This window comes from Melanerpes formicivorus, unplaced genomic scaffold (assembly GCF_026170545.1).
Source record: "Melanerpes formicivorus ecotype bairdi unplaced genomic scaffold, bMelFor1.0.p_v2 SCAF_37, whole genome shotgun sequence".
Lineage (NCBI taxonomy): Eukaryota > Metazoa > Chordata > Aves > Piciformes > Picidae > Melanerpes > Melanerpes formicivorus.
In genome coordinates, this window is record NW_027142389.1 from 2,557,963 (window position 1) to 2,582,510 (window position 24,548).

Consider the following 24,548-nt stretch of genomic DNA (forward strand, 5'->3'; position numbering starts at 1 on the left):
TTGTCTGGGGTGGCAGCTCCATGGGAACTGGGTTCAGCTCTGTGACAGCTCAAAGCAATCACTTTAATAAACAGCAAGTAGTAAAAGCAGTAGTAAACAAGAGTAAAACACAACAGCCTCTGAATGTTCCCCTAATATCAGATTGTCTGGAGTGAGCCTGAGGCACACAGGTATCAATGTAAATGTGCCTTCTGTGAGCTCCAGCCCCTCAGGAAGGGGTGGTCAGCATGGCTCAGCCTTTGAGATGGACCCTTTGGACCTAAGGGCTGGCAGCCTGCCCTGGCCCATGTGTGCCGCAGGGCACAGGCGTGGTGGCCTCAGCAGGTCCCAGAAGGGGGCAGTGTCCTGTGAGGACAGGCTGAGGGAGCTGGGGCTCTTCAGCCTGCACAAGAGAAGGCTCCAGGGAGACCTAACAGCAGCCTGCCAGTACCTGAAGGAGGCTACAAGAAGGCAGCAGAGGGACTGTTTGCAAAGGCCTGCAGGGATAGGACAAGGAGCAATGGTTTGAAACGAGAGGAGATTTAGATTGGATATTAGGAACAAGTTCTTTACCATGAGGGTGGTGGAACACTGCAACAGGTTGCCCAGGGAGGTAGTTGAGGCCCCAATCCCTGGAGCTATTCAAGGTGAAGGCTCTCAGCAACCTGCTCTAGTGAAGGCTGTCTCTGCTGACTGCAGGGGGGTTGGACTAGATGAGCTTTGCAGGTCCCTTCCAACCCAAACCCTTCTATGATTCTCTGTTGCTGAGCCCCACAGCCTGCTGCAGGGAGCTCACCTGTCTCTCATTTAAAGACTGCCCATGCACTTACAGCCTTGTATGAAGCACAGGGTTCAGAGCACAGAGGACTTGGCAGCAGACATGCCAGCACTGACTGATCAGTGCTTGCAGCAGAAATGCACACAGGAACCTACTGATGCACACAGCACAGACAGTGAGGTGTCCCAGGCTAACAGCCTCCCTGTGGGGCCACCATCCCAGTACAGGTCTCCACAACACACCCCCAAGGAAAAGGGTTCCCCCTGAGCTGACCTGCAGGGGCTGTTTAAGGAGGTCACCATGCAGGATCCGTGGGACATGGCACTCTCCATGCCTAGCAGCAGCAGCTGGCAAGTTCCAGCTCTGCAGGAGGAGAGGCTGAGGGCTCCTCTCTCCTTGGCCAGCATCCTGCACCCTGGGTTGGTGGCAGGAACGTGTCCCCAGGGTGTGACTTCAGAATGCCCCAGTATTTTTAGCACTTGATGGGAGAAGTCTTGTCCCCACTGCCCCAGGGGTGCTGCCTCCCTTTATCTCACAGCTGCTCACTTAACTTACAGTGCAGGCTGCACCACCACCACCACCATGTAAATGCAGTTTGAAGGGAGAGGCCCTAGAGTGGGGTGCAGAAAACAGCCTGGGAAAGGGGAAGGATGTGCCTTGAAGTGGCCCCAGGGACCAGTCCCCAAGCTGGCCATTTCTTGCTGTGGAAGCCCAGCCCTTTAGTCCCTCCTCAACAATACAAACCCCGGGATCCAGCGTCACAGAATAATGAATCCTTACCAAAAAAGGCATTCAGCAACTTCTGCACCTGAATATTGCTGCCAACGGTCCGGTAGACCCCCTCCGTGGTAATCCCTAAGCGGGAGAAAGCCAAAGAGCATCAGCCGCGGTCTCTCTCCCCTGCCGCTGGGAAGTCCACAAGCCCCATCTAGTGGAACTGCACTCCCGGGTGTCAGGGCTCTGGCGCTGCCCAAATGCTGCTTCTGTCCCAGCAGCAGGGGCTCTGCTCCACTGCCCCCCTAGGCTTCCACCCCAGCAGAGTCGGGCTGGGGCCCTGCTGCTGGGCTTGTGTCCCGGTCGGGCCAGCACAGCCATGGTGTGGAACACACGCCTGGGCTGCAAGCCCCAGCTGCCAAAACACACCACCTCTGGAAACAGTGCTGCTGAAACCTGGGTGGGCTCAAACAGGGCTACAAAGATGCTGAGGGGAACTGCAACACCTCTCTGGTGAGGAAAAGGCTAAGAGACCTGGGGCTTGCTCAGCCTGGGGAAGAGCAGACACTGAGAGCAGATCATAGATTCATAGCATCAATAGGATTTTCTCAAGAAGATCTCAATGAGATCTCAATGAGATCAATAAGATCTTCTCAATTAGATCTCAATGAGATCAATAAGATCTTCTCAAGAAGATCTCAATGAGATCTCAATGAGATCAATAAGATCTTCTCAATTAGATCTCAATGAGATCTCAATGAGATCAATAAGATCTTCTCAATGCTGCTCAATAGCTAAAGAGTGGGAGGGCAAGAGGATGGGGCCAGACTCTTTTCAGTGGTGCTCAGTGACAGGATAGGGGCAGCAGGCACAAACTGGAACCCAGGAGGTTCCATTTGAGCAGGAGGAAAAAGTCCTTTGCTGTGAGGGTGCTGGAGCCCCAGAGCAAGCTGCCCAGAGAGGTTGTGGAGTCTCCTTCCCTGGAGACATTCCTAACCCACCTGGCCGTTGTGATCCTGGGCAACCTGCTGTGGGTGACCCTGCTTTTAGCAAGGGGGTTGGACTGGATGATGTCCAGAGGTCCCCTTCCAACACCCCCCCTGCTGGGATTGTGTCACAGAAGGCCAACACATTGAAAGAGGCTCTTTGAACACAGTAGCCAATGTTAGGAACCAGCCCTGCTGTATCTGCCTGGCTGTGTGAGGAGGGGCTCCTTACCCTGCTCCTCCTCACTTCAGTGGGGCTTGGCTGGCCCTGGCCCTCTGGAAACAAACCCAACCATCTGTCCCTGTGGCAGCAGGGATGTAGGCATTCTGCAGTGACTGATCTCCACCCCCTGAGCCACACCAGTGCTGTACACTGACACAGGCTGGGCATTCCACGAGAGCAGAGGTGAGCCACCCCCGTCCAGCCTGCCTCTCTCCTCCTGCTTTAACAAAATGGGCCTGGATAACCCCAGCCTGCCCTCCCAGGACAGAAAACACTCCCAGACCTGTTCTCCTTCAGCCTAACAAAGAGTTTTCTCTGAGTCAGATGAGAAACTGATGAATGGAAGCAGACCAGAGGTGGAAGTTCAACCCTAACCCAACAGGGTGTGACAAGGCTCTGGACACGCAGGATTCCTGCTGCTCTCACACGGGTTGTTCAGTTAAAAGTCAGAGTCTTCTTTCACTGACTAAGACCAGAAAAGACAACATATTCCAGGCCACAGGAAGCAGTGCCAGGATGGCAGCAGTGCCAGGATGGCAGCACCCCCTGATGCCAGGGCAGGCAGCTCACCTTTGGTTTCCACCGCGTTGATGCACTTGCGCACGAACTTGAAGCCGACCTCGTTCAGCTCCACTGTTCCCAAGGACAGAAGCAGGGTTAGATCCGAGCACAGCACAAGGCAGAGCCCCAGCCCCAGCCCCTGCTCTGCCCCAGCACCCAGCTGGGCTCACATGTGCACCTGCACTGGTGAAAGCAGGGGCACTCACTACCTCCTGACAAGGAATCATCAGTTCCACTGGTTCTCTCTTTTGCCTTGAATTTGAGTTTCAGCACCGCTCCCTACCCCCTTCTGGCATAGAATCATAGAAGCAGTAAGGTTGGAAAAGACCTCAAGGATCATCCAGTCCAACCTGTCACCCAACACCTCATGACTACTAAACCATGGCACCAAGTCCCACATCCAGTCCCCTCTTGAACACCTCCAGGGATGGGGACTCCACCACCTCCCTGGGCAGCACATTCCCAGGGCCAATCTCTCTTGCTGGGAAGAATTTCTTCCTAACATCCAGCCTAAACTTCCCCTGGCACCGCTTGAGACTGTGTCCTCTTGTTCTGGTGCTGGTTGCCTGGGAGAAGAGACCAACCCCCACCTGGCTACAACCTCCCTTCAGGTAGTTGTAGACAGCAGTAAGGTCTCCCCTGAGCCTCCTCTTCTCCAGGCTAAGCAACCCCAGCTCCCTCAGCCTCTCCTCACAGGGCTGTGCCCCAGGCCTCTCCCCAGCTTTGCTGCCCTTCTCTGGACACCTTCAAGTATCTCAATGCCCTTCTTAAACTGAGGGGCCCAGAACTGGACACAGGACTCAAGGTGTGGCCTAACCAGTGCTGAGTACAGGGGCACAATGACTTCCCTGCTCCTGCTGGCCACACTGTTCCTGATGCAGGCCAGGATGCCACTGGCCTTCTTGGCCACCTGGGCACACTGCTGGCTCATGTTCAGCCTACCATCAACCAGCACCCCCAGGTCCCTCTCTGCCTGGCTGCTCTCAGCCACTCTGACCCCAGCCTGCAGCGCTGCATCAGGAAAGCATAAATCAGAGCCCCACCACACAGGAATTTGTGCCTGATAAGGAGCTGGTTAATCATTTCCAGAGCAGTGCAGGGTTGGCAGTCAAAGCTCTGGTGCATCCCAGGTTGGTGTGATCTCTGCTTATCCACTTGACTGGATTAAGAAGCCGACACAATGGAGCTGGATACGCTGGGTACAGCGGAACACACGTTTTGTTCCAGCCAATTAGCCACAGACTCTCTCTGCCTGTCTGGGAGGCATCCCACAAGGGTTTTGCTTGGAAAAGACACTGAAGATCACAAGTCCAACCATGAAGCAGGGAAGAAAGCCAGGAATAAACTCTGCACCACGAGGGCGGTGGAACACTGCAACAGGTTGCCCAGGGAGGGAGTTGAGGACCCATCGCTGGGGTCAGTCAAGGTCAGGCTGGACAAGGCTCTGAGCAACCTGCTCTAGTGGAGGATGTCCCTGCTGACTGCAGGGGGGTTGGACTGGATGAGCTTTGCAGGTCCCTTCCAACCCAAACCATTCTGTGATTCTGTATCTGTACACATGGAATGGAATGGAATGGAATGGAATGGAATGGAATGGAATAGAATAGAATAGAATAGAATAGAATAGAATAGAATAGAATAGAATAGAATAGAATAGAATAGAATAGAATAGAATAGAATAGGAGTAGACCAGGTTGGAAAAGACCTTTGAGATCATCCAGTCCAACCTATCACCCAACACCATCTAATCAACTAAACCATAGCACCAAGTGCCAGGTCTAATCCCCTCTTGAACACCCCCACGGATGGTGACTCCACCACCTCCCTGGGCAGCACATCCCAATGGCCAATCTCTCTTGCTGGGAAAAACTTCTTCCTCACCTCCAGCCTAAACCTCCCCTGGCACAGCTTGAGACTGTGTCCTCTTGTTCTGTTTTACAGGACTGAGACCAACCTCCACCTGGCTACAACCTCCCTTCAGGTAGCTGTAGAGAGCAAGAAGGTCTCCCCTGAGCCTCCTCTTCTCCAGACTAAGCAACCCCAGCTCCCTCAGCCTCTCCTCACAGGGCTGTACTCCAAACCCCTCCCCAGCTTTGTTGCCCTTCTCTGGACACCTTCCAGCAGCTCAACATCTAACCTCAGGCCAGCTCTAGCAGCTCAGAGAACAGCAAGAGAAACAACTCACTTTCTTCCTGTTTGGTGATGGGGCTCTGGTAGATCTGCAAAGGGGGAGGGAATGGAGGAGGAGGAAGAAACAAAACCACAACACAACAGGATTCAGTTATTTCTCTCCAAAGAACATGCAGCACCCCATCCCTCACCCAAAGCCAACATCCCTTTCCATGGTGAAGCAAGATACCATTATCTACCCCAGGAATGAGCTTTTGCTGCCTTTCACTGGAGCATCTGTGTCTAGGAATGGAATTCTGGCACACAGGGGTTGTGGGGGGGTTGGTCTGCCTGCTTGCTTTTACAAATTCAAACAGCAAGCCATTCCTTCACCCCACACCAACATAAATCTGATACCTGGTTACTAATAACAAACAGGGAGTGCCATTCTGGGGAGGAAAAGCTAAAGTCCTTTAGCCATAGTGACAACAGCCAAACCAAATGAGCCCCAGGCATCCCCCAAGTCACTGCCTGCCCTGCCTGGACACCCTGACCCTCCTCTATGCTTCCCCATGTCCTTTCTTCTTTAGGTGAGGGCAAAAGTGCTGTGGAGGGAGCCTGCACTCCATCTCCCCACTCCCACGTCCCACCCTCCCAGCCCTGTGCCACCTCACTGCCAGGCATCCTCCCAGAGCTCCCTTAGGGAAAGGCAACTCTCCAAAGTCTCCAACTCTCCAAACTCTCCAACTCCCCAGCAGTGAGCTGTCCTGCACTGCACAGCTCCAAAGGGCAGCTCCCAGCAGTGAGCTGTCCTGCACTGCACAGCTCCAAAGGCAAGGGAGGCTCCCAGCAGTGAGCTGTCCTGCACTGCACAGCTCCAAAGGCAAGGGAGGCTCCCAGCAATGAGCTGTCCTGCACTGCACAGCTCCAAAGGCAAGGGAGGCTCCCAGCAATGAGCTGTCCTGCACTGCACAGCTCCAAAGGGCAGCTCCCAGCAATGAGTTGTCCTGCACTGCACAGCTCCAAAGGGCAGCTCCCAGCAATGAGCTGTCCTGCACTACACAGCTCCAAAGGGCAGCTCCCAGCAGTGAGCTGTCCTGCACTGCACAGCTCCAAAGGCAAGGGAGGCTCCCAGCAGTGAGCTGTCCTGCACTGCACAGCTCCAAAGGGCAGCTCCCAGCAATGAGCTGCCCTGCACTGCACAGCTCCAAAGGCAAGGGAGGCTCCCAGCAATGAGCTGCCCTGCACTGCACAGCTCCAAAGGCAAGGGAAGCTCCCAGCAGTGAGCTGTCCTGCACTGCACAGCTCCAAAGGCAAGGGAGGCTCCCAGCAATGAGCTGCCCTGCACTGCACAGCTCCAAAGGCAAGGGAGGCTCCCAGCAGTGAGCTGCCCTGCACTGCACAGCTCCAAAGGCAAGGGAAGCTCCCAGCAGTGAGCTGTCCTGCACTGCACAGCTCCAAAGGCAAGGGAGGCTCCCAGCAATGAGCTGCCCTGCACTGCACATCACATTGCCCATTTAGAGGACACTCAAATGAAGCACAGGAGTCTGTGCTTTGCTTGGACTGAGGAAAGAACCAGCAGCAGGTCCAGACAGGTGGATGAATGCTGCTGTAGGGTGGCTGCTCCCATGGGGCAGACTTTCCAAATGCTCAGAGCAAGGACAGATGGAACAAAAGGAATCATCTCCAGCAGGTTGCAGAGTGAGTTGTGAGCTGCAGGAATATGGAGTGCTCCAGAGCCAGACAGGCCACAGTCCCTGGGCTCTCTGGCACAACTGGGGAACAACCACAGCTGAAAGGTGGGGGGGGGGGAAACCGAACCCCCACGGCAAGCTGTGCCACAAGCAGGACAGCACCGTGCTGCAGCTGGGATGTGCAGTAGCAGAAGCCAGAACTGCCGGCAGCTGTGTCCCTGCTCCTCCCCTGGACCCGCCAGCAGAGGCCACTGCTCGGCAGGATATGCACAGCACACAGCAGCTCCCTCAGCACTTACCGGCTCCTTCCCGTCCATGGCTTCCATCCACAGCCTCCGGTTGGCTTCTGAGAGGGCTTGCAGCGTGATGGTCCCAGACCTGCACGGCGATCAGCCACGGGCAGGCAGGCAAACGAAGGCAAATTGGCTTTCAGCAAACAGCAAGGAGAGATTTCCCCTGGGTGAGCAGGGCCGGAGGGGAAGAGCCTCACCTTTCGTTTGTCTCAATGTCAAAGCAGAACCTTTTGTCTATGGAGTCAGTCTTCCTCCTTACACAGGATTTCAGGGTCAGGTCTAAGGTGCCCTAGGAGAGAAAAAACAGCATTGAGATCAGAGGAAAGTAACAAAGGAGAAGATTTCAGGGCTCCTCGGTGCCCTTTGGCTGCAGCCCAGCGCTGCCCATGGAGCACCAGCTCTCTACCCATGGCACTGGTACCAGGAAGCACAGATGGTCCTTCCTACCATCAACAAAGCCAGGGATGAAAGGCTTTGTGTGTCAGACTTCCTCTCCTCTGCCACAAAATGTTCTAGACTTCAGATCACAACCCCCCCCCCCCCCCCCAAATGCTGGATATCTCAGTGACAAGCAACATGCCCCCACAGGGCAGGAACACTGCTGTCAACAAACCTCACCAGGCAGGTGCTCAGTCCTGGAGGCCAGGACCATGCTTGTCTGGAATCTGACATAGCTGAGTCCTAATTTTGATCAGACCTGATCTGTGCTACCAGTCAGTAGCTGATCATTGCAGTCATGGTCATGAGGAGAGGCTGAGGGAGCTGGGGTTGCTTAGCCTGGAGAAGAGGAGGCTCAGGGGAGACCTCATTGCTGTCTACAACTGCCTGAAGGGAGGTTGTAGCCAGCTGGGGGTTGGTCTCTTCTCCCAGGCAAGCAGCACCAGAACAAGAGGACACAGTCTCAAGCTGTGCCAGGGAAAGTTTAGGCTGGATGTTAGGAAGAAATTCTTCCCAGCAAGAGAGATTGGCCATTGGAATGTGCTGCCTGGGGAGGTGGTGGAGTCACCATCCCTGGAGGTGCTTAGGAAGAGCCTGGCTGGGGTGCTTGGTGCCATGGTTTAGTTGATCAGATGGTGTTGGGTGATAGGTTGGACTTGATGATCTAAAAGGTCTTTTCCAACCTGGTCTACCCTATCCTATCCTATCCTATCCTATCCTATCCTATCCTATCCTATCCTATCCTATCCTATCCTATCCTACCCTATCCTATCCTATCCTATCCTATCCTATCCTATCCTATCCTATCCTATCCTATCCTATCCTATCCTATCCTATCCTATCCTATCCAAACAGCTCCAACACAAAATATCTTTGACAAAAATCAGAGCTAACTCACTCAAACTGGAGCAGAGGCACCCTGGTGGAAGGCTGGCACTGTGGGGCTGAGCTCTGGCCCTTTGCATTTGTGGCCCTTAATAAAGGGGCCTTGAGTGACCCTACAGCAAAGTCAATTGGGAGCATGGTTATAAGATCCCCAGGCCTTTGCACCAACACTTAAGAGACACCCAGGAGACCTCACAACCAACCACACCCTAGGGCTGCCTCTGCAAACCTGGAATGTGCTCATCACCCTGGCTGTCACCACACTGTGCCTGTGAGACCTCTGGCAGAGGTGGATGGGGCAGCCCTAGGAGAGCAAGGACAGCCTCCTGCAAGGTTACAGCCACCCTGATGATCATCTCCTGGCTGTGCTCTCTGTGTGTGCTGATTGGTTGGGGCTTTTAAGAGCACAGCTTGTAATTGTAGCATTTGAGACTGCCTGTCCAACCCCAACCTGAAGATGCAGCTCAGCAGGCAGCAAGGCTTTGGGGTGGAGAGTAATTTACATCTTTACAAGCCCTCACCCTCCATTAATTGCCCTTAGGATAGATGTTTACAGCACAAAGGACAACAGATCTCTCCAGTCCTTGTTTTGGACTTTTCTTTGCCAAGGTCTCTGCCAAGGGCTTCCAAAAAAGACATTTGATTTGATTGCTGCAGCCTGCAGAGTGCTGCCAAAGAGCAGGCTGTGAGCTCATGAACTGGAGAACAGCACGCCTCACTGGGAGGTCCCTGGGGGCTGTTGCTCCATGGCAGAGCAGGGTGGGTGGACTCAGCTGGCCACACTTGTATTGGATCATCCTGCATCCTACCCCTCCTCTGTCACACTGAGGAACTGCAGGGAGCTCCCTGACACTGGCAGAACCCAGAGCAGCTCCCCACAGGGCTGCCTTTCTGCAGCTTAAACCTGCCCCAGCTCCTCCTCTCCCAGCGCTGCTCCCCCCCACACATAACCACTTCTGAAGAAGACAAACCAGAGCCACAAACCACTGACTGTGTGAGCATGCAAAGGCAGAGAAACACTGCATCTGGAAGCACTCCACTGACTTGAGGAATTCAAGTACTTGCAATGGCTGCCAGAGGCCTATGTGCAAAGAGGCTGCAGGTTCCCTGCCCTGGTTTCAGGCAGGGGTAAACACAAACTGAGCTCATCTGGGAAGGCAGGGATTCCACACTAGACCAAACCTGCAAGTCACCACTGCCCCACTAATGCTCAATGTTACAGGAACCTGTCTCTCTGCTGCCAAACCCTGCAGGCTTTGGGCCATTTGGGAGAGAGAGATGAAACTTCACAGAGCTGCTTAGGACAAGGAGCAGTGGGTACAGGCTACACAGGAGGTTCCACCTCAGCATGAGGAGAAACTTTACTGTGAGGGTGCTGGAGCACTGGAGCAGGCTGCCCAGAGAGGTTGTGGAGTCTCCTTCCCTGAAGACTTTCCAAACCTGCCTGGATGTGTTCCTGTGTGACCTGCCCTGGGTGATCCTGCTTTGGCATCCCTAACATCCTGTGATCCCTTCAGGTTGCTCCAAGTCCCTGGCCTGTGTAGCCAGGAAGAGCAGGGACAAGAAGGCCACCCTTCTGTTCTGTGGCCAGGAGCCTTTGCACAGCTGGCATGCCTTGAGGACCAGCTCTGCCAGGCAACTGCTCCTGACAGCAAGGGTGGCCTCTGCTGCCCTGGACATAGCCCCTGCACATCTGTTTGCTTATGGAAAGAGATGGTGGGGGTGGACCGAAGGCGAGCCCTGATGTGTGGGTCAGCGTTTGCAGACATCTCAGGAAGCCAACTCACTTGCTTAGCTCCAGGCTTCTGGTCCATGGGTGTCATCCGTAAGGTTTTTGCCTCTTTTTCATACTGGCAGTAGTATTTCACCCAGGAGATGCCCAGGGCCCCTGCAGAAACACACAGGAAGCTGGAGTCAGAGACAACATCTCAGCTGGATGCAGTCAGCGAGGCACGCCGGGCGTTCCCCACGTGTCCACGCTCCGCTGGCGGGGGACTCCTTTCTCTCACCAGCATCTCCACTGACAAGAACTAAGGAGAGAAAGAGGAGGAGGAGGAGGAGGAGAAGGAGGAGAAGGAGGATGAAGGAGAAAGAGAAGCAGGAGAAGGAGGAGGAGCACTGGGCAGCAGCCACCTCCAACACCCTCCCAAGACCCTGCTGGTGAAAGGGCGTTTGTGGGACTCTGGTCCTGAGCCAGGCTGGTTTGGCCAAGTCCAGCCAAGACCTACAGTGCCAGCCTCCTACGTGGCCTGAATGCTTCTTTCACACAGACACCACTATTTCTTCCTGTTGATGAAAAAAACCCTGGTAGTAAGGACAAGAGCACCTTTAAGCCACTCTGAAGTTCCTCCTTGTGTCACAGCAGGTTTATCCACACTCTTCTCTACTGCCTCACCTGCAGCCCTTGACATGAAACACTTAACTGATATTTTCCACCCCCTGTAATTCCTTTCCAAGTTGCAGTTGTTGGGAGGAACAACTCCCTTCACACTCAGTTTGTAGGGGAAAGAAAGAGAGGCAGCCAACAGCCACTGGCATGCAGGGATAGGCAGGATTTGTTTGTGGTCTCAGGTTGCTGCCTCTGTGTTTTGAAAGCAGGATAAACATCCACCCAAATGCATGCAGAAATACAGCTGGTTCTATCATCCAAACCCCAACTGCTCAGAGAGGAAGCTGGCTGCAGATCCAGAAGCCACAGCTCTGCACCCAGGCTGTTGTCCCCTGAGGGCTCCCTGCTTGCATGGCCATGGGAAGGTGCAGCTTTTACACTGTTTGTAACAGACTGGATTTGGTTTGCTTTGCTTCTGCAAAGACTCACAACGAACTTTGCCCTCAGAAGCTTCACCCTCACTGCTGGGGAACACTTTAACTGTGCTCAGATGCCCTCAGAGACGCTGTGAGAGGGAAGCTGGGCAGGCCACCAGATTTGTCCTGATAAAACACAGCCAAGGAGCAACCTGCCAGAGCTCTGGTCTCTCCAGCGCTACAGCAGAGCAATAAATCTCATCTAATTTGAGCACAGGGCAATTAGCTCCTTGCTCACACAGCTCATGTAACCCAGAGACAGCTCAGTGCCAGTGCTGAGAGAGCTGGCAGCTCAAGCTGTCAGTGATCCCTGGGTACTGGCAGGGAGTGACACCCTGAGCAGCACAGCCCAAGGTGCTGCCACAGCTAAAGCTGGCCTGGGCACAGGAGCCGAGCAGGGCTATGAGCAGGGCTATGAACAGGGCTATGAGCAGGGCAGCCTGGGCTCACACATTCTTTACAGGCTGCCCAGAGAGGTTGTGGAATCTCCCTCTCTGGACACTTTCAAAGCCTTCCTGGATAAGTTCCTGGGTGACCTACTCTAGGTGATCCTGCTCTGGCAGGGATTTGGACTCGATGATCTTTCGAGGTCCCTTCCAACCCCTAACATTGTGTGACTCTCTGATTCTTTAACACATGGAAGAGGAGATGAAATCCATTACATTTCTCCTGAGTGTAGAGATAGCCCTCGATGGTTGGCTGCCCAGGCAGCTTGCAGGTCAGAGGAGCTTCTTTCATCCTCTTCTTCAGGTCTTCCAGCTCCTCCCGCGTGCTGGAAAAATGATTCCTTGTCTGTGAAAGAGAAAACACAAAGCAGCACATCTGAACACGAGCCAAGAGCAAGCTTCAGGTGTCCCTGGTGAAGTTTTAGGTGCTCTGGCAGAAATTAATTGGTCCCCAGTGTGGAAAATGCAGAAGCCACTCCACAAAGTCCCATGAGAACTCCAGCTGTAAGAACACCAGGCTCGTGAAGAGGATGAAGAGACAAGGTCCAACACAGCATGCATGGAATGGTGCTGAGGAGTCATGACTGGGAGGGAGGGGACACTTGAATAAGAATAGAATAGAATAGAATAGAATAGAATAGAATAGAATAGAATAGAATAGAATAGAATAGAATAGAATAGAATAGAATAGAATAGAATAGGATAGAATAGAATAGAATAGAATAGAATAGAATAAACCAGGTTGGAAAAGACCTTTGAGATCATCGACTCCAACCTATCACCCAACACCATCTGATCAACTAAACCATGGCACCAAGCACCCCATCCAGGCTCTTCCTAAACACCTCCAGTGATGAGGACTCCACCACCTCCCTGGGCAGCACATTCCAAAGGCCAATCTCTCTTTCTGGGAAGAATTTCTTCCTAACATCCAGCCTGAACTTCCCCTGGTGCAGCTTGAGATTGTGTCCTCTTGTTCTGTTTGACAGGACTGAGGGCCAGCCATGAAAGAGTGAGGATAAAAGAAACAGGACAAGGGAATTTCACCCCCTGAGTACACTCAGCCAGCAGAGGAGCACATGGTAAGCATTAAGATCTAGACTGGAAGCCTTTTCATGGTCTTCAAGGTCCCTTCCAACTGAAGCCATTGTGTGATTCACAGGATGAGTACAACTGTGTGCTGGGTTGAGGCAGCCCCCTTCCCTGATGGCACTGGAAGAAATTCTCAGGCTTGTTTATGCACCAGCTTAAGTGACACAACTGCTGCAGCCCCTTCCAGACAGAATCTGCTTTGAAAACCACTCTAGCAGCACCTGCAGACTCCCTTGTGCAGGAGAGGAGGGAAAATATGTGTGAACTGAGAAGGAAACAGCTTTATCTGCACCTCCCACAGTGCAAACATGGACAGTCTGCTTTGCATGGAAAAGCTTTGCCACATTTAAATGTAAGTCACATGAAAAGCCAGACAGAAATCCTTCAGCTGGGCAGGAACTCACATTCTGCAGGCTGAGCTGAAGCTGCTGTTTGTAAGGGAGGAAATCCTGTGTGAGCTCAACTGTCAGGTTGTTGTAAGTGAAGAGGCTGTGGAGAAAAGCCAGCACCTGCAAAGGAGAGGAAGGGCATGGATTCAGCTTCTCTTCTCTGTTTCTAGTCAGGAGGAAAGATAGACAGGAAAGCTTCAGAAATTATATAGGCCAATGTTTAGGGTTTGGGTTTTTTCCTTACAGTTTTGGAGTGATGTAGGTCTCAGGGCTACTTAGCCACCACCATGTCCCTAAAGCCCAGGTCTGCCACCCACACCCCTGTCCTAAGGAAGCACACCCACAATGAAAGCCCCTCCTGGGAGCACTAGAGCAGATCTACAAATTCCAGGGGGCCTACCCAGGCCTACACTCAAGCACATCTGGGCAGAGCCAGCCAGCCACCCAGGGCAGGATCCCCACACACAGCCATGAGCTGGGACCTCTGCAGCCCATGCTGTGACAGGGCAGCAGATGAGATGTCAGCTCTCTCCCTCTGAAGACAGCTGCCACCACACACAAAGGGGCTGAGATAATTCATAATGAGAGCTCCAGCTACCCACAGCATCATAGGATCATAGAATTGTCAGGGTTGGAAGGGACCTCAAGGCTCAGCCAGTTCCAACCCCCCTGCCACAGGCAGGGACACCTCACACTACAGCAGGTTGCTCACAGCCACATCCAGCCTGGCTGCAAAAACCTCCAGGGATGAGGCTGCCACCACCTCCCTGGGCAACCTGTGCCAGGCTCTCACCAGCCTCATGGGGAGCAACTTCTTCCTCACATCCAATCTCAATCTCCCCATTTCTAGTTCTGCTCCATCCCCCCCAGTCCTATCCCTCCCTGACACCCTCAAAAGTCCCTCCCCAGCTTGCTTGTAGCCCCCTTCAGATACTGGAAGGCCACAATTAGGTCTCCTGGGAGCCTTCTCTTCTCCAGACTGAACAACCCCAACTCCCTCAGTCTGTCCTCATAGCAGAGCAGCTCCAGCCTTCTGATGATCCTCGTGGCCCTTCTCCATCCAGCCTGTTGCTCAGGATCCACTTACAGACAGGAGAAACAAGCCTGTGGTTTCACATTGCTCCAGCAAACACCACTAATGCTGACAAACTGCAGCACTGCAAGTGTGCAAGGTTAACTCCTGCTCCATCAGAACGCTGCCCAGGACCAGACACAGCCTGGTAAATCATCCCTTCCTGCCTCAGCATCTGAGCATCCAACAGCAAGGCCTGAAAGGAAAGGAAGCTCCTACCGGCTCCACAATACTGAATTTCTTGCTCTCTTGTACTTCCTGGATCTGGTACACATACTCAAGGGAGGACTCAAAGAAATTGTGTCTCTCTTTGTCAACCTGAAGGTCAGCCTGGAAGAAAGAGGGAAGAGGTGAAAACAAGAAACCCCATCACCTCTAGCCCGACAATACCTGCCTAGCATTTGTCTGCCGGCACACACACAGCCCTGTCCTCACCTCAGGAGGAGCCTGTCAAAGGTGTCCAGCCCAAGTTTGGAACATCTACCCAGGTCTGCACAGAACCAGAGGAGTGGAACTTTGGCCATTCTTCCCAGGTCTGCCCTGTTCTGGCTCCCTTTCCTTTAGGGACCCAGAACCTCACCCCACTCTGCAAGGACAAAGCTTTCCTGCAGGGTGTTTGCTGCTTCAGCACAAGCAGCTCCTTCTCCAGCTGCAGCCCTGCAGAGGTGAGGGCAGGGCCATTACCATGATCCTCTTGCCTGACTCCAGCTGTGACCCCAAACCAGCAATTCCAGAGCTGCAGCAGCAGGCAGGACCACATGGCATGCCACACTGCCGCAGCTGGCACAGGGTTTGCCTTGCAAAGATGTCTGTAGGTTGATCTGAGAACTGGTTTGGCAGATCTGATTTACCCAGCTCCTCTGATGTGGGCTGCAGCAGCTGGTGCTCTCCCTTCTTGTTGCACAGTGCTTGGCAGCAGCAGCAGCATCTGCCAGGGGGATCCCCTCCTCTGCCTGTGGCTCACCACCACCCATGGGCCTGCTGCACAGCTACCTCTGCAAGAGGAAACCAGGCTGGCCAAAAGAACAACCATAACCAATTATTTTCCAGCCAGATCAGTTCCTCAGGGCAGATGAAAGGCTGGCCAAGCTGGCTGGGCCAGTACAGCTGCTTACTGCCCACTGCTGTGAGGGTGAGAAGTAGTGAGGATGATGATGACTGTGGTGAACTACCACCTCAATGTCCTGGTCTCCTCCATGTGAATAGGCTTTAAGGAGATTTCATTACTGAAAGGGATCATTTCCCCCCTCCCATTCTCAAGATCTAGGAGCAGCTGCTGGGGTTGCATCTGGACCCAAGGCTGAAGAGAACTCCATACACACCTCCTGCAGCTGGGATTCCTTCTTCTTGGAAGACAAATGTAAATGGCGATCCAGCATGGAATAGAACTTCTCCCCATCCTTCTCAAACTTCTTCTTTCTTTCCTGTAGATACAAGAGTTGGAACAGGACCACTTACTGGCATTTCCCAGCCCAGACCATGCAGCCAGGCCAAGATCTTTTGTGCAATTCAGTTTTGGCGTGGAGGAATTCTGCCTGACCCAGCAGAACAGGAGGTCCCCTTCCATTTGCTCTCCATCCACAGCCTGTTGCCTCTGCAGGATTTAGTTACACCTCTTGGAGCACCCCCCCCCTGCAGATGGTCTGGTTCTTGCTGAGCTACTGTCCACCTCTTACATGCCCACCACAGGCACATAAACATGACTGTGGGCTGATCTGTTGAGTCAAACCCAGAACTGTTTGCACTGACAAACCTGAAGGGGTCTAGAGCAAGGGTAAAAAAGAGAGACTGAAGAATGAATCATAGTATCACAGTATCAGTCAGGGTTGGAAGGAACCACAAGGATCATCCAGTTCCAACCCCCCTGCCATGGGCAGGGACACCTCACACTACATCAGGCTGGCCAGAGCCTCATCCAGCACCCTGAGAGAAGGCAGGGAGGAGCTGAGCTGAGGACCAGGCCGTGTGCTTGTGCCTCACAGCAACTGTGACCCCACAGAGGACTGTGGCAATTTAAGAAGCAACCATGAGCAGCAGCTGGGTTGACAAATAGCCACATGAGATTAGGTAAAGGAGCCATCAGTCATGGCTCAGAGGCAGTTCAATGGCTACAAGAAGGAAACTCCAGCCTGGCAGCAGCCTCAAGGTCAGCTTTAAGCAGCTCATTGGTGTCTACATACTGCAGGCTATGTGTTAGATGCTCAAATCCTCTGCCTAGCTTTTGGAAGCCCAAGAAGGTGGAAAAGAGTCCAAGGGAACCCCAGCCTCCTGTGGAATTCCTGCTGCCTTTTAACAATTATCTGCTCCAAGCCCTGAAATGAATGGATAAGCAAACAAAGAGTGATGCCACCATGAGACAGAGGAGATGGGCTCTGCCAGGCTGGTGGATGTCAGTTGTCCTCCTCACAAGCTCAGCAGTGACCACAGAGTCTGAAGCTGTGCTTCCTAAAGGAAGCTCTTTCTCTTTCTGTAGCCACTTCTCCTGCCATGAAGTTTTGCTTCCCCATTCCTCCTGCACAGACTCTCTGGTCTGTCCCACAGGATGTCCCCACAGCAGGATGCCTGGGGACTCACAAACCCAGCAGTGTGCCTCTGCAGGGTCAGCCCCTGCCTAACCCTCTGCTTTCTTCTCTGCCCTTTGCTGCCATAGTGCCTATGGAAGAGGAAAGGTTATTTTGGGGTGGGCACTCATAGGCTGTTTTCTGGGGCACATGAAGCTTGCCCAGCTCCCCACATTACCCATGGAGGGTAGCATCTGTCAGAAGGGCAAAGGCACTCACACACCTGGCAATCACCACCTTGGCTTTGGCTGGAGGAGCAGCAGGGCACCAGCACCCGGGCTCACGCTGGAAGGCACCGGCTCCTCAGAGGCACCCCAGACAAAAGGCAGACAGGAGGCACTGCCAGCTGTCTTCCTGCAAGAAGGCTTCCTCACCCCACCAGAGTCTAATCCTTGCATGTGGCCATTGTGAAAGCACAAGAGCTATGGAACAAAGCAGAGGCACCATCTGGATATCCCTGCTCAGAATGAACTGTCTGGAGCAGGGCAGGCCTAGACCAGCACATCCTTTTTACCCCAGTAATTAGACCTGCTGCCCTGCCCAGCCCCTCTAATTAAACCCCTGAGGGGAAGAGCCTCTTCTGCAACACCAGGGATACTGCAGCTTGGCCTTAGCAAACCCATGCCTCTCCAAGAAGAGATCCATATCAAATCCAGAGGAGCAGAGAGTCCTCCACGAGTGAAATCTAACTGCAGCAGAACTGCAGCTGTGGAGCTGGTGCCAGGAAGGTCTGTCCAAACAAACCACCACCCTGGTGACTAACACCCTCAGAGGCCAGCCCAAAGCTAGAGAAGCAGAAGCCAGTGTGAAGGGCTCTGAGGCTGCACTTGTGGGCTGGCTGTGACACCAGCTGCCATGTGCAGCAGAGCCAGGAGCCTGGGCTTGCTCCTGTTTCTGTGCCCAGGAGCCACCAAACCCCAAGGCCAAAGAAATGCAGTGAAACAGTGGAAGAGCAGCACCAGGAGCACAGGTGGCCAACACAGCTCTGTGGGGCTGCAGCCCACACCTCTCCTGCTGCCAACTTCTTGTGTCTTGGAGAGGATGGCTACACCAGCAGCAGGTCCTGCAATCTCCCACTGAGGGCAAGCCAGCTCCAAACCTGACCACGGAGACCTCAGCTCCCCCTGCAGAGGTGGCACATGGAGGTGACCTCTCAGCCCTGCTCCCTGGGGGACCCACAGATGAGCAGATGAACTTGAGGCATGCCTCCAGGTGTCCTGTCCTGCCTCCCCATGCCAGAGTAGCAAACATGGGGTGACTCAGCTGTCCCCACCCTGGTGGAGTGGCCAAAGGACCACAAGCCCCAGCTGCAGGGGAGACCACGAGCTGGGAGCCATGCAGCAGCTCTGCCTCCAGCTCACCACAGGAAGGCACAGCCCATCCTGCAGCAAAGGCTGAGAGAGGAAGGGATTGGTGAGAAGAAAGGAAAAGCCTTCTAGGGAGCAATTGAAGAGCTTTGTCCACAGCAGGAGCTCAGAGGGCAGCCAGCAGCTCCTTCAGGGAATGCTTTCTCCTCCATCAGCCCTTGCCGGTGGGCAGGGGGACACAGCTGTGCCAAGGGTGTGGAGGTTCAAGCATTCCCTAGGGATTGAGGGCATCAGGACCAGGAGCCTAGATGGACAGCAGTGTGTGGAGCACAGCTTGCTCCTGCAGGGAGCTGCAGAGAGCAGCGTCTCTGGCTGCTAAAAGGGGGTTTGCCAATCACTTCCCACTCTGGCTAATTAACACATAACTGAAAAGCAGAAGGATGAACTACAGATCCTGCCTGCTTGTCAAGCCAAGGCTTCTAACAGCCTGCTGGCTGCTGAACAGAGCGAGCCAAGACAAAAACAGACAGCACCAAGAACCCACCCAGGCTGAAGCATGAACTGAAGCATGAACACAAATGAGTTCCTCATGAATATTCCACACAGGACAGCATTGTCTCCCCCTTAGGATCTGCCAAGTCCAAGAAGCCACTCAACTTTCTTTGCTCACCTAGAGGAAAGGAGCTGATTGCACCTGAATGCAGGCAGAGTTGTGGAGCAGGGAGAGCACCCAGGGGCTCTCCAAAAGCTTCAGCAGATGATGTGTTAACCAGAAATGAGCAGGAGTCCTTGGGGCACTGAGCTGCCTGTCCAGCAGCTGATCCACCAGCAGCTTCAGCCAGCTCTGTGTGGGACAAGGGCAAATCTGGGGCTCCTCAGCAGCCACTCAGTTCCAGCTTGAGCAAGAGATGGGACAGCTGAGGACTGCAAGGAGGGAGGGCCAAAGTTGCCAGAACTCTTCCTTAACCACTAGCTGCTAATTAGGATCTGCTGAAATTCTTGTCCTGGAAGAGGCAGTGAGCTGCCAGCCAGGAGCCCAGCTCACATGGCTTCTTCTCTTCTTCTTAGAGGACACAGTCTCAAACTGTGCCAGGGGAGGTTTAGGCTGGAGGTGAGGAGAAAGTTCTTCCCAGAGAGAGTTGTTAGCCCTTGGAGTGTGCTGCCCAGGGAGGTGGTGGAGTCACCATCCCTGGAGGTGTTCAAGAGGGGATTGGATGTGGCACTTGATGCCAAAGGTTAGTAGTCAAGAGGTGTTGGGTGACAGGTTGGACTTGATGATCTTTGAGGTCTTTTCCAAGCTTATTGAGTCTATGATTCTTAGGTCTCTTCCAACCAAAACAATTCTGTGATTCTGTGAAATGAAACACACTTTGCTTGCTGGCAGCTTCCACCCCTGAAGGGAGGATCAGCCCCCAGCAGGGTGTGCAGCTGGCACTGGGTGCTCCCAGGCTCCCTGCTCTCACATCCTGGCTGCCTCCTCAGACATGGCTCTGAGCAATGCCACAAGCTGAGGGCCTGACCATATGAAATGAATCCATGTCTGCTGCATCTCCCACCCCAGCATTCCCTGTGTTGATGAAGGTAACAGCAAAAAAACCCTGCAGCAGAGAGCTGCTGTGCTCCTGCCATGGACACCCAGCAGTGCACACAGAGGGTGATGTGGTCACCACCACTTGATGACCACAGCACCAGACCCACGCAAAGCCCAGCCTGCAGGAGTCCCAAGCTGCTGCTGGAGAGGAGCTGAGGGCATGGGATGGGCAGCAGGCTCTGCCTCAGCTTCTGCCAACCAGTGGAGGGAAGAAATAGGAAGGAAAGCAGCTTGTTCATGTATCATAGTATCATAGTATCAGTCAGGGTTGGAAGGGACAACAAGGATCATCTAGTTCCAACCCCTGCCATGGGCAGGGACACCCCACACTACATCAGCCTGGCCAGAGCCTCAGCCAGCCTGGGCTTAAACACCTCCAGGGATGGGGCCTCAACCACCTCCCTGGACAACCCATTCCAGGGCTTCACCACTCTCATGGGGAAGAACTTCCTCCTCCCCTCCAGCCTGAATCTCCCCACCTCCAGCTTCATTCCATTCCCCCTAGTCCTATCACTCCCTGAGATCCTGAGCAGTCCCTCCCCAGCCTTCCTGTAGGCCCCCTTCAGATACTGGAAGGCCACAATGAGGTCACCTTGGAGCCTTCTCTTCTCCAGACTGAACATCCCCAACTCCTTCAGTCTGTCCTCACAGGAGAGGTGCTCCAGCCCTCTGCTCATCCTCCTGGCCCTTCTCTGGACACCTTCCAGCACCTCCAGATTCCTCTTGCAATAGGGGCTCCAGAACTGGATGCAGTACTCCAGGTGGGGTCTCACCAGAGCTGAGCAGAGGGGGAGAATCACCTCCCTTGACCTGCTGGCCACACTTCTCTTGATGCAGCCCAGGATCTGATTGGCTTTGCAGGCTGCAAGTGCACACTGAGAGCTCCTGTTGAGCTTCTCCTCCCCCAGCACCCCCAAGTCTCTCTCCTCAGGGCTGCTTTCCAGCCAGTCCCTGCCCAGCCTGGATTTGTGCCTGGGATTGCCTCGACCCAGCTGCAGGACCCTGCCCTTGCTCTTGTTGAAGCTCATGAGGTTGGCTTGTGCCCACCTCTCCAGCCTGTCCAGGTCCCTCTGGATGGCCTCCCTTCCCTCCAGCCTGTCTGCTGCACCACACAGCTTGGTGTCATCATGTGGAAAGAAATACTTCATGCTTGAGTTCAACTGACTCTTGTGATGCATCAGCAGCTGATCCAACAAAAGGATGGGCAGAAGTGAGGGGGGTGCTGAAGGAGCATTGCTCTAAAGGCACACTCAGTCCAGCCTGGTCTTTCTCCCCTCACCTGCTGCCTTCTCTTCCAAGCCCCTTAGATCCCCCTCCCACAGAGACACAAGCAAGCACAAGTTTCTGTCCTCCCTTTCTTTTGGAGCTATCAGTAATGAAGTATGAATGAGACTGAAGCAGGTGCTCTGAGGAGGATGTGTTCTCTCCTGGGTGAGGGCTTGCTGAAGGACACTGCACTGACTCAGCATCCCAGAGTGAAGCACACACTGCTCCAGCAGCTTACAGTGAGCCCAAGCAAGCTTCCCCCCCTCTGCTTTTCTCTTCCTTTTGTGTTTTGGGTTTGGTTTGGGGGCTTTTATTTTATTTTATTGTTACAGCTGTCTTCTTCCAAGTGGACTTGGAATGAAACTTTGCCTGTTCAAGTCCTCCTAAACTTCATGACTGCAGCAAGGCTACAGAGCTTGCCCACAGCAGTGAGCTGGAAGCTGAAGGCTCTGCTGGCAGGCTGCTGGACAAGCACTGTGTGAGGCCTCTGTGGCAGCACCCTGAGGGGGTCTGTCCTTCAAGGGGGTGAGGAGGGGCTGTCCCCAGGCTGCTGCAGAGCTGCATCTGCTGCCAAACACACACATGACCCCGTTGCAGGGCTCTGGAATCTGTGCTCAGTAGCAGCATGCTCATCTGGGGCTTCAGGCCACAACCAGCCCCACCATGCTTCCCATGCCCACTTGCAGTGAGCACCCTCCTCATTACCCTTCCTCATCCAGAACTCCACCACCCCATGCACTGCTCTGCTGGATTTCAAGCCTCACAGTCAGGCATGGCTTCACCAAGCACTCCTGGAGCTCAGCTCCTGCCCGGCAGAGATGGCACATGGCACAACATCCACTGAAGTTCACTGCATGGACTGAGCACATGGTCCCTTGCATCTACCTGGGGCTGCCACCACCAGCAGCTGGCTCCCACAGGTGTGTGGCTAGCAGGGGAAGGTGGCTGGAGAGGGTGGCTGTGGCGGGTCCCAGCGCCACCCCAGGGGCTGCCGTGTGTGGGAGCTCACCATCGGGCTGAGGAGATTCCCTTCAGCCCCTGGAAGAGGGGTTAATGCAGACTCAGATGGCTCAGGCAAGGCTGGCTGGCTGCTCTCCAACCAGAGGCACCACAAAGACCCAATTCAAAGCCCTCTCCTATCTGGCTTCAGCATCTTGCGAAGAGAACCGAAAACATCTCCCAGGAGGCGACTCAGCCAAGCTACGGCAACGAAGCAGAGCCCACAGCTCCCTGTGCCGCCTCTGCCCTGCTGCACGGCCTGCCCACGGCCTCTCTCCTCCCTGCTGGAAACCAGGAAGCATCCCCTCGGGTGATGCCACTCAGCAGAGGTACAGCAGAAGCGGAGAGAGACCCCCAGGTGCCAGAGCCCCACTGTGAGGAGCTCTCAGTTGTGCTTCTTGCCTTCTCCTGAGGGATGTGACTGACCCCAAGGAGCTCTGTGGGCTGGCAGTGAAGGAAGGCTTTGTGCCCAGGCAAGACCCGGAGGACACAGCACACTGGGACCCAGGCCAGCGTGGGCTCCTGTCAGGAATGCACCAGAGGTGAGGGCAAGGCTCTGGAGTGGGCTGGGGGAGGCAGTGACCAGGGTCACTGCTCAGGCTTGTGCTTCACCATTGGGTGCAGTCAGCCTCAGGTGGCACCTGTGGGGAGGAGCAGACAGGACAGCTGACCCTAGACTGACCAACAAAGGATTGCATCCCATGGACATCATATTCAGTATAAAGCTGAGGGATGGCCAGGGTCAAGCCTCTTCTTCAATGCCCAGTGTCCAAGGAGGCCTCAGTCTTCAGTCCTGATCTTTGTGTTCCTGAATCCTGTTCCAGAATCCAGCTGCTTCACCTGGTTCCTGTCTGCCACTGAGTCCAGCCCAGTGACTGCCCACAGCACCAGTGGTGACTGTGCCTAATTGCCACTGGGGGGTGGGTTTGATACTGGTCTGTGGCTATTTTATGATATTGTTGTTTCCATTAACCCAGTTTCAGCTTTTGTTCCCAGCTCATCAGTCTCTCTCTCTCTCCTGTTCCCTTTCTCTTCCCTTTGGGAAGGCAGAGTGGTTCATGCAGTGTCTGTCACTCATCTAGTGCTCAGCCCAGCCATAACTCTTTGACACCTACAAATGCAGTGGGGGCCAAATGCAGAGTTGTGGCAGAGCCCTTCTTCTCAGCAAGGGAGGTTTAGGCTGGATGTTAGGAAGAAGTTCTTCCCAGCAAGAGAGATTGGCCATGGGGATGTGCTGCCCAGGGAGGTGGTGGAGTCACCATCACTGGAGGTGTTTAGGAAGAGACTGGATGGGGTGCTTGGTGCCATGGTTTAGTTGATTAGATGGTGCTGGGTGATAGGTTGGACTCTATGATCTCTCAGGTCTTTTCCAACCTGGTTAATTCTATTCTATTCTATTCTATTCTATTCTATTCTATTCTATTCTATTCTATTCTATTCTATTCTATTCTATTCTATTCTGACATTTGTGTTCCTTCCATGAAACAAAACCCAAAGCCAAACCACGCAGAGCTCCAAACAACCTGCAGTGACCCCCTACCACCTGCCACCTTTCTCAATAGCTTCCAAGCAGCATCCTGCCACGGTCACTGATGCCTGTACTCCAAGCACCTTGCCCCATCAGCAGACATCAAGGAAGGGCTGTATGTTGCCAGGTGAACCTGTGTCAGTGCTCAGAGCACCTGCAGCCAGGGCTACAACACCAATTGTGTCGAGACACTTGCTGCCAGCTGGGCACCAACCAGCTCCAGAGCAGGAGACAGGGTACAAGCCCCATGGGCACCCCAGTCTAGACACAAAGGAGTTCTTACATGCCTCAAGGGCTACTTGAGAAGACAGCCTGAAGGACACTTTATTAATGTCATCTTAACATTTTTAGATTGCTGTCCTCTTGACTGCAGTGTTCCATAAACACAGAGGGGAAAATCAGCTTGGCCTTGGCCTTGTCCCCATGACTGCTTCCTAAATCTGTGCTGGCCCTGTTGTTGGTGCAGACAGATCAATCAGGAGGGAGCTTCCTCCCAGCCCTGGGCACCTGCTCATAACTCACAGATCTGCTGCAAACCCCACTGGTAGGTTGGTGAGAAGGCTAGGAGGAGAGGAGGCCTTCTCCCTGTGCCTGGCATGGGCGACTTCACCAGCACGAGACTGCTGGCCATGCCCACGCTGCTGCAGCTTCTCAGAGAGGCATCCACACACACAGCAGCACAGGGGCTTCTGAAGGGCAGGATGGTGACCAAGGACCATTTCTCAGATCCTCTACTTATTAAATGTCAAAGGCTCCAGATGGGCTGGGCTGAATCCAAGCCCCAAACTCTCTCCAAAACAGCTCCATTTCTGCACTGGTTCAGAGCCAGCCC

At 53.9% G+C, this 24,548-nt stretch overlaps 1 protein-coding gene across 4 annotated transcripts in view; it reads right to left on the reverse strand.

Moving 5' to 3' along the window:
• The window catches only part of OPHN1 (oligophrenin 1), an 81,932-nt gene that overhangs the window by 19,668 nt on the left and 37,716 nt on the right, over positions 1-24,548 (reverse strand). For all 4 annotated transcript variants that reach the window (XM_068157593.1, XM_068157592.1, XM_068157595.1 and 1 more), the window contains exons 5-14: positions 15,787-15,888; positions 14,684-14,794; positions 13,408-13,512; positions 12,128-12,257; positions 10,448-10,548; positions 7,535-7,626; positions 7,344-7,422; positions 5,427-5,460; positions 3,251-3,313; positions 1,538-1,612 (exon numbers count right to left, since the gene is read on the reverse strand). In XM_068157593.1, coding sequence (XP_068013694.1) covers positions 1,538-1,612; positions 3,251-3,313; positions 5,427-5,460; positions 7,344-7,422; positions 7,535-7,626; positions 10,448-10,548; positions 12,128-12,257; positions 13,408-13,512; positions 14,684-14,794; positions 15,787-15,888 — 892 coding nt within the window. The remainder of the gene's footprint in view (positions 1-1,537; positions 1,613-3,250; positions 3,314-5,426; positions 5,461-7,343; positions 7,423-7,534; positions 7,627-10,447; positions 10,549-12,127; positions 12,258-13,407; positions 13,513-14,683; positions 14,795-15,786; positions 15,889-24,548) is intronic.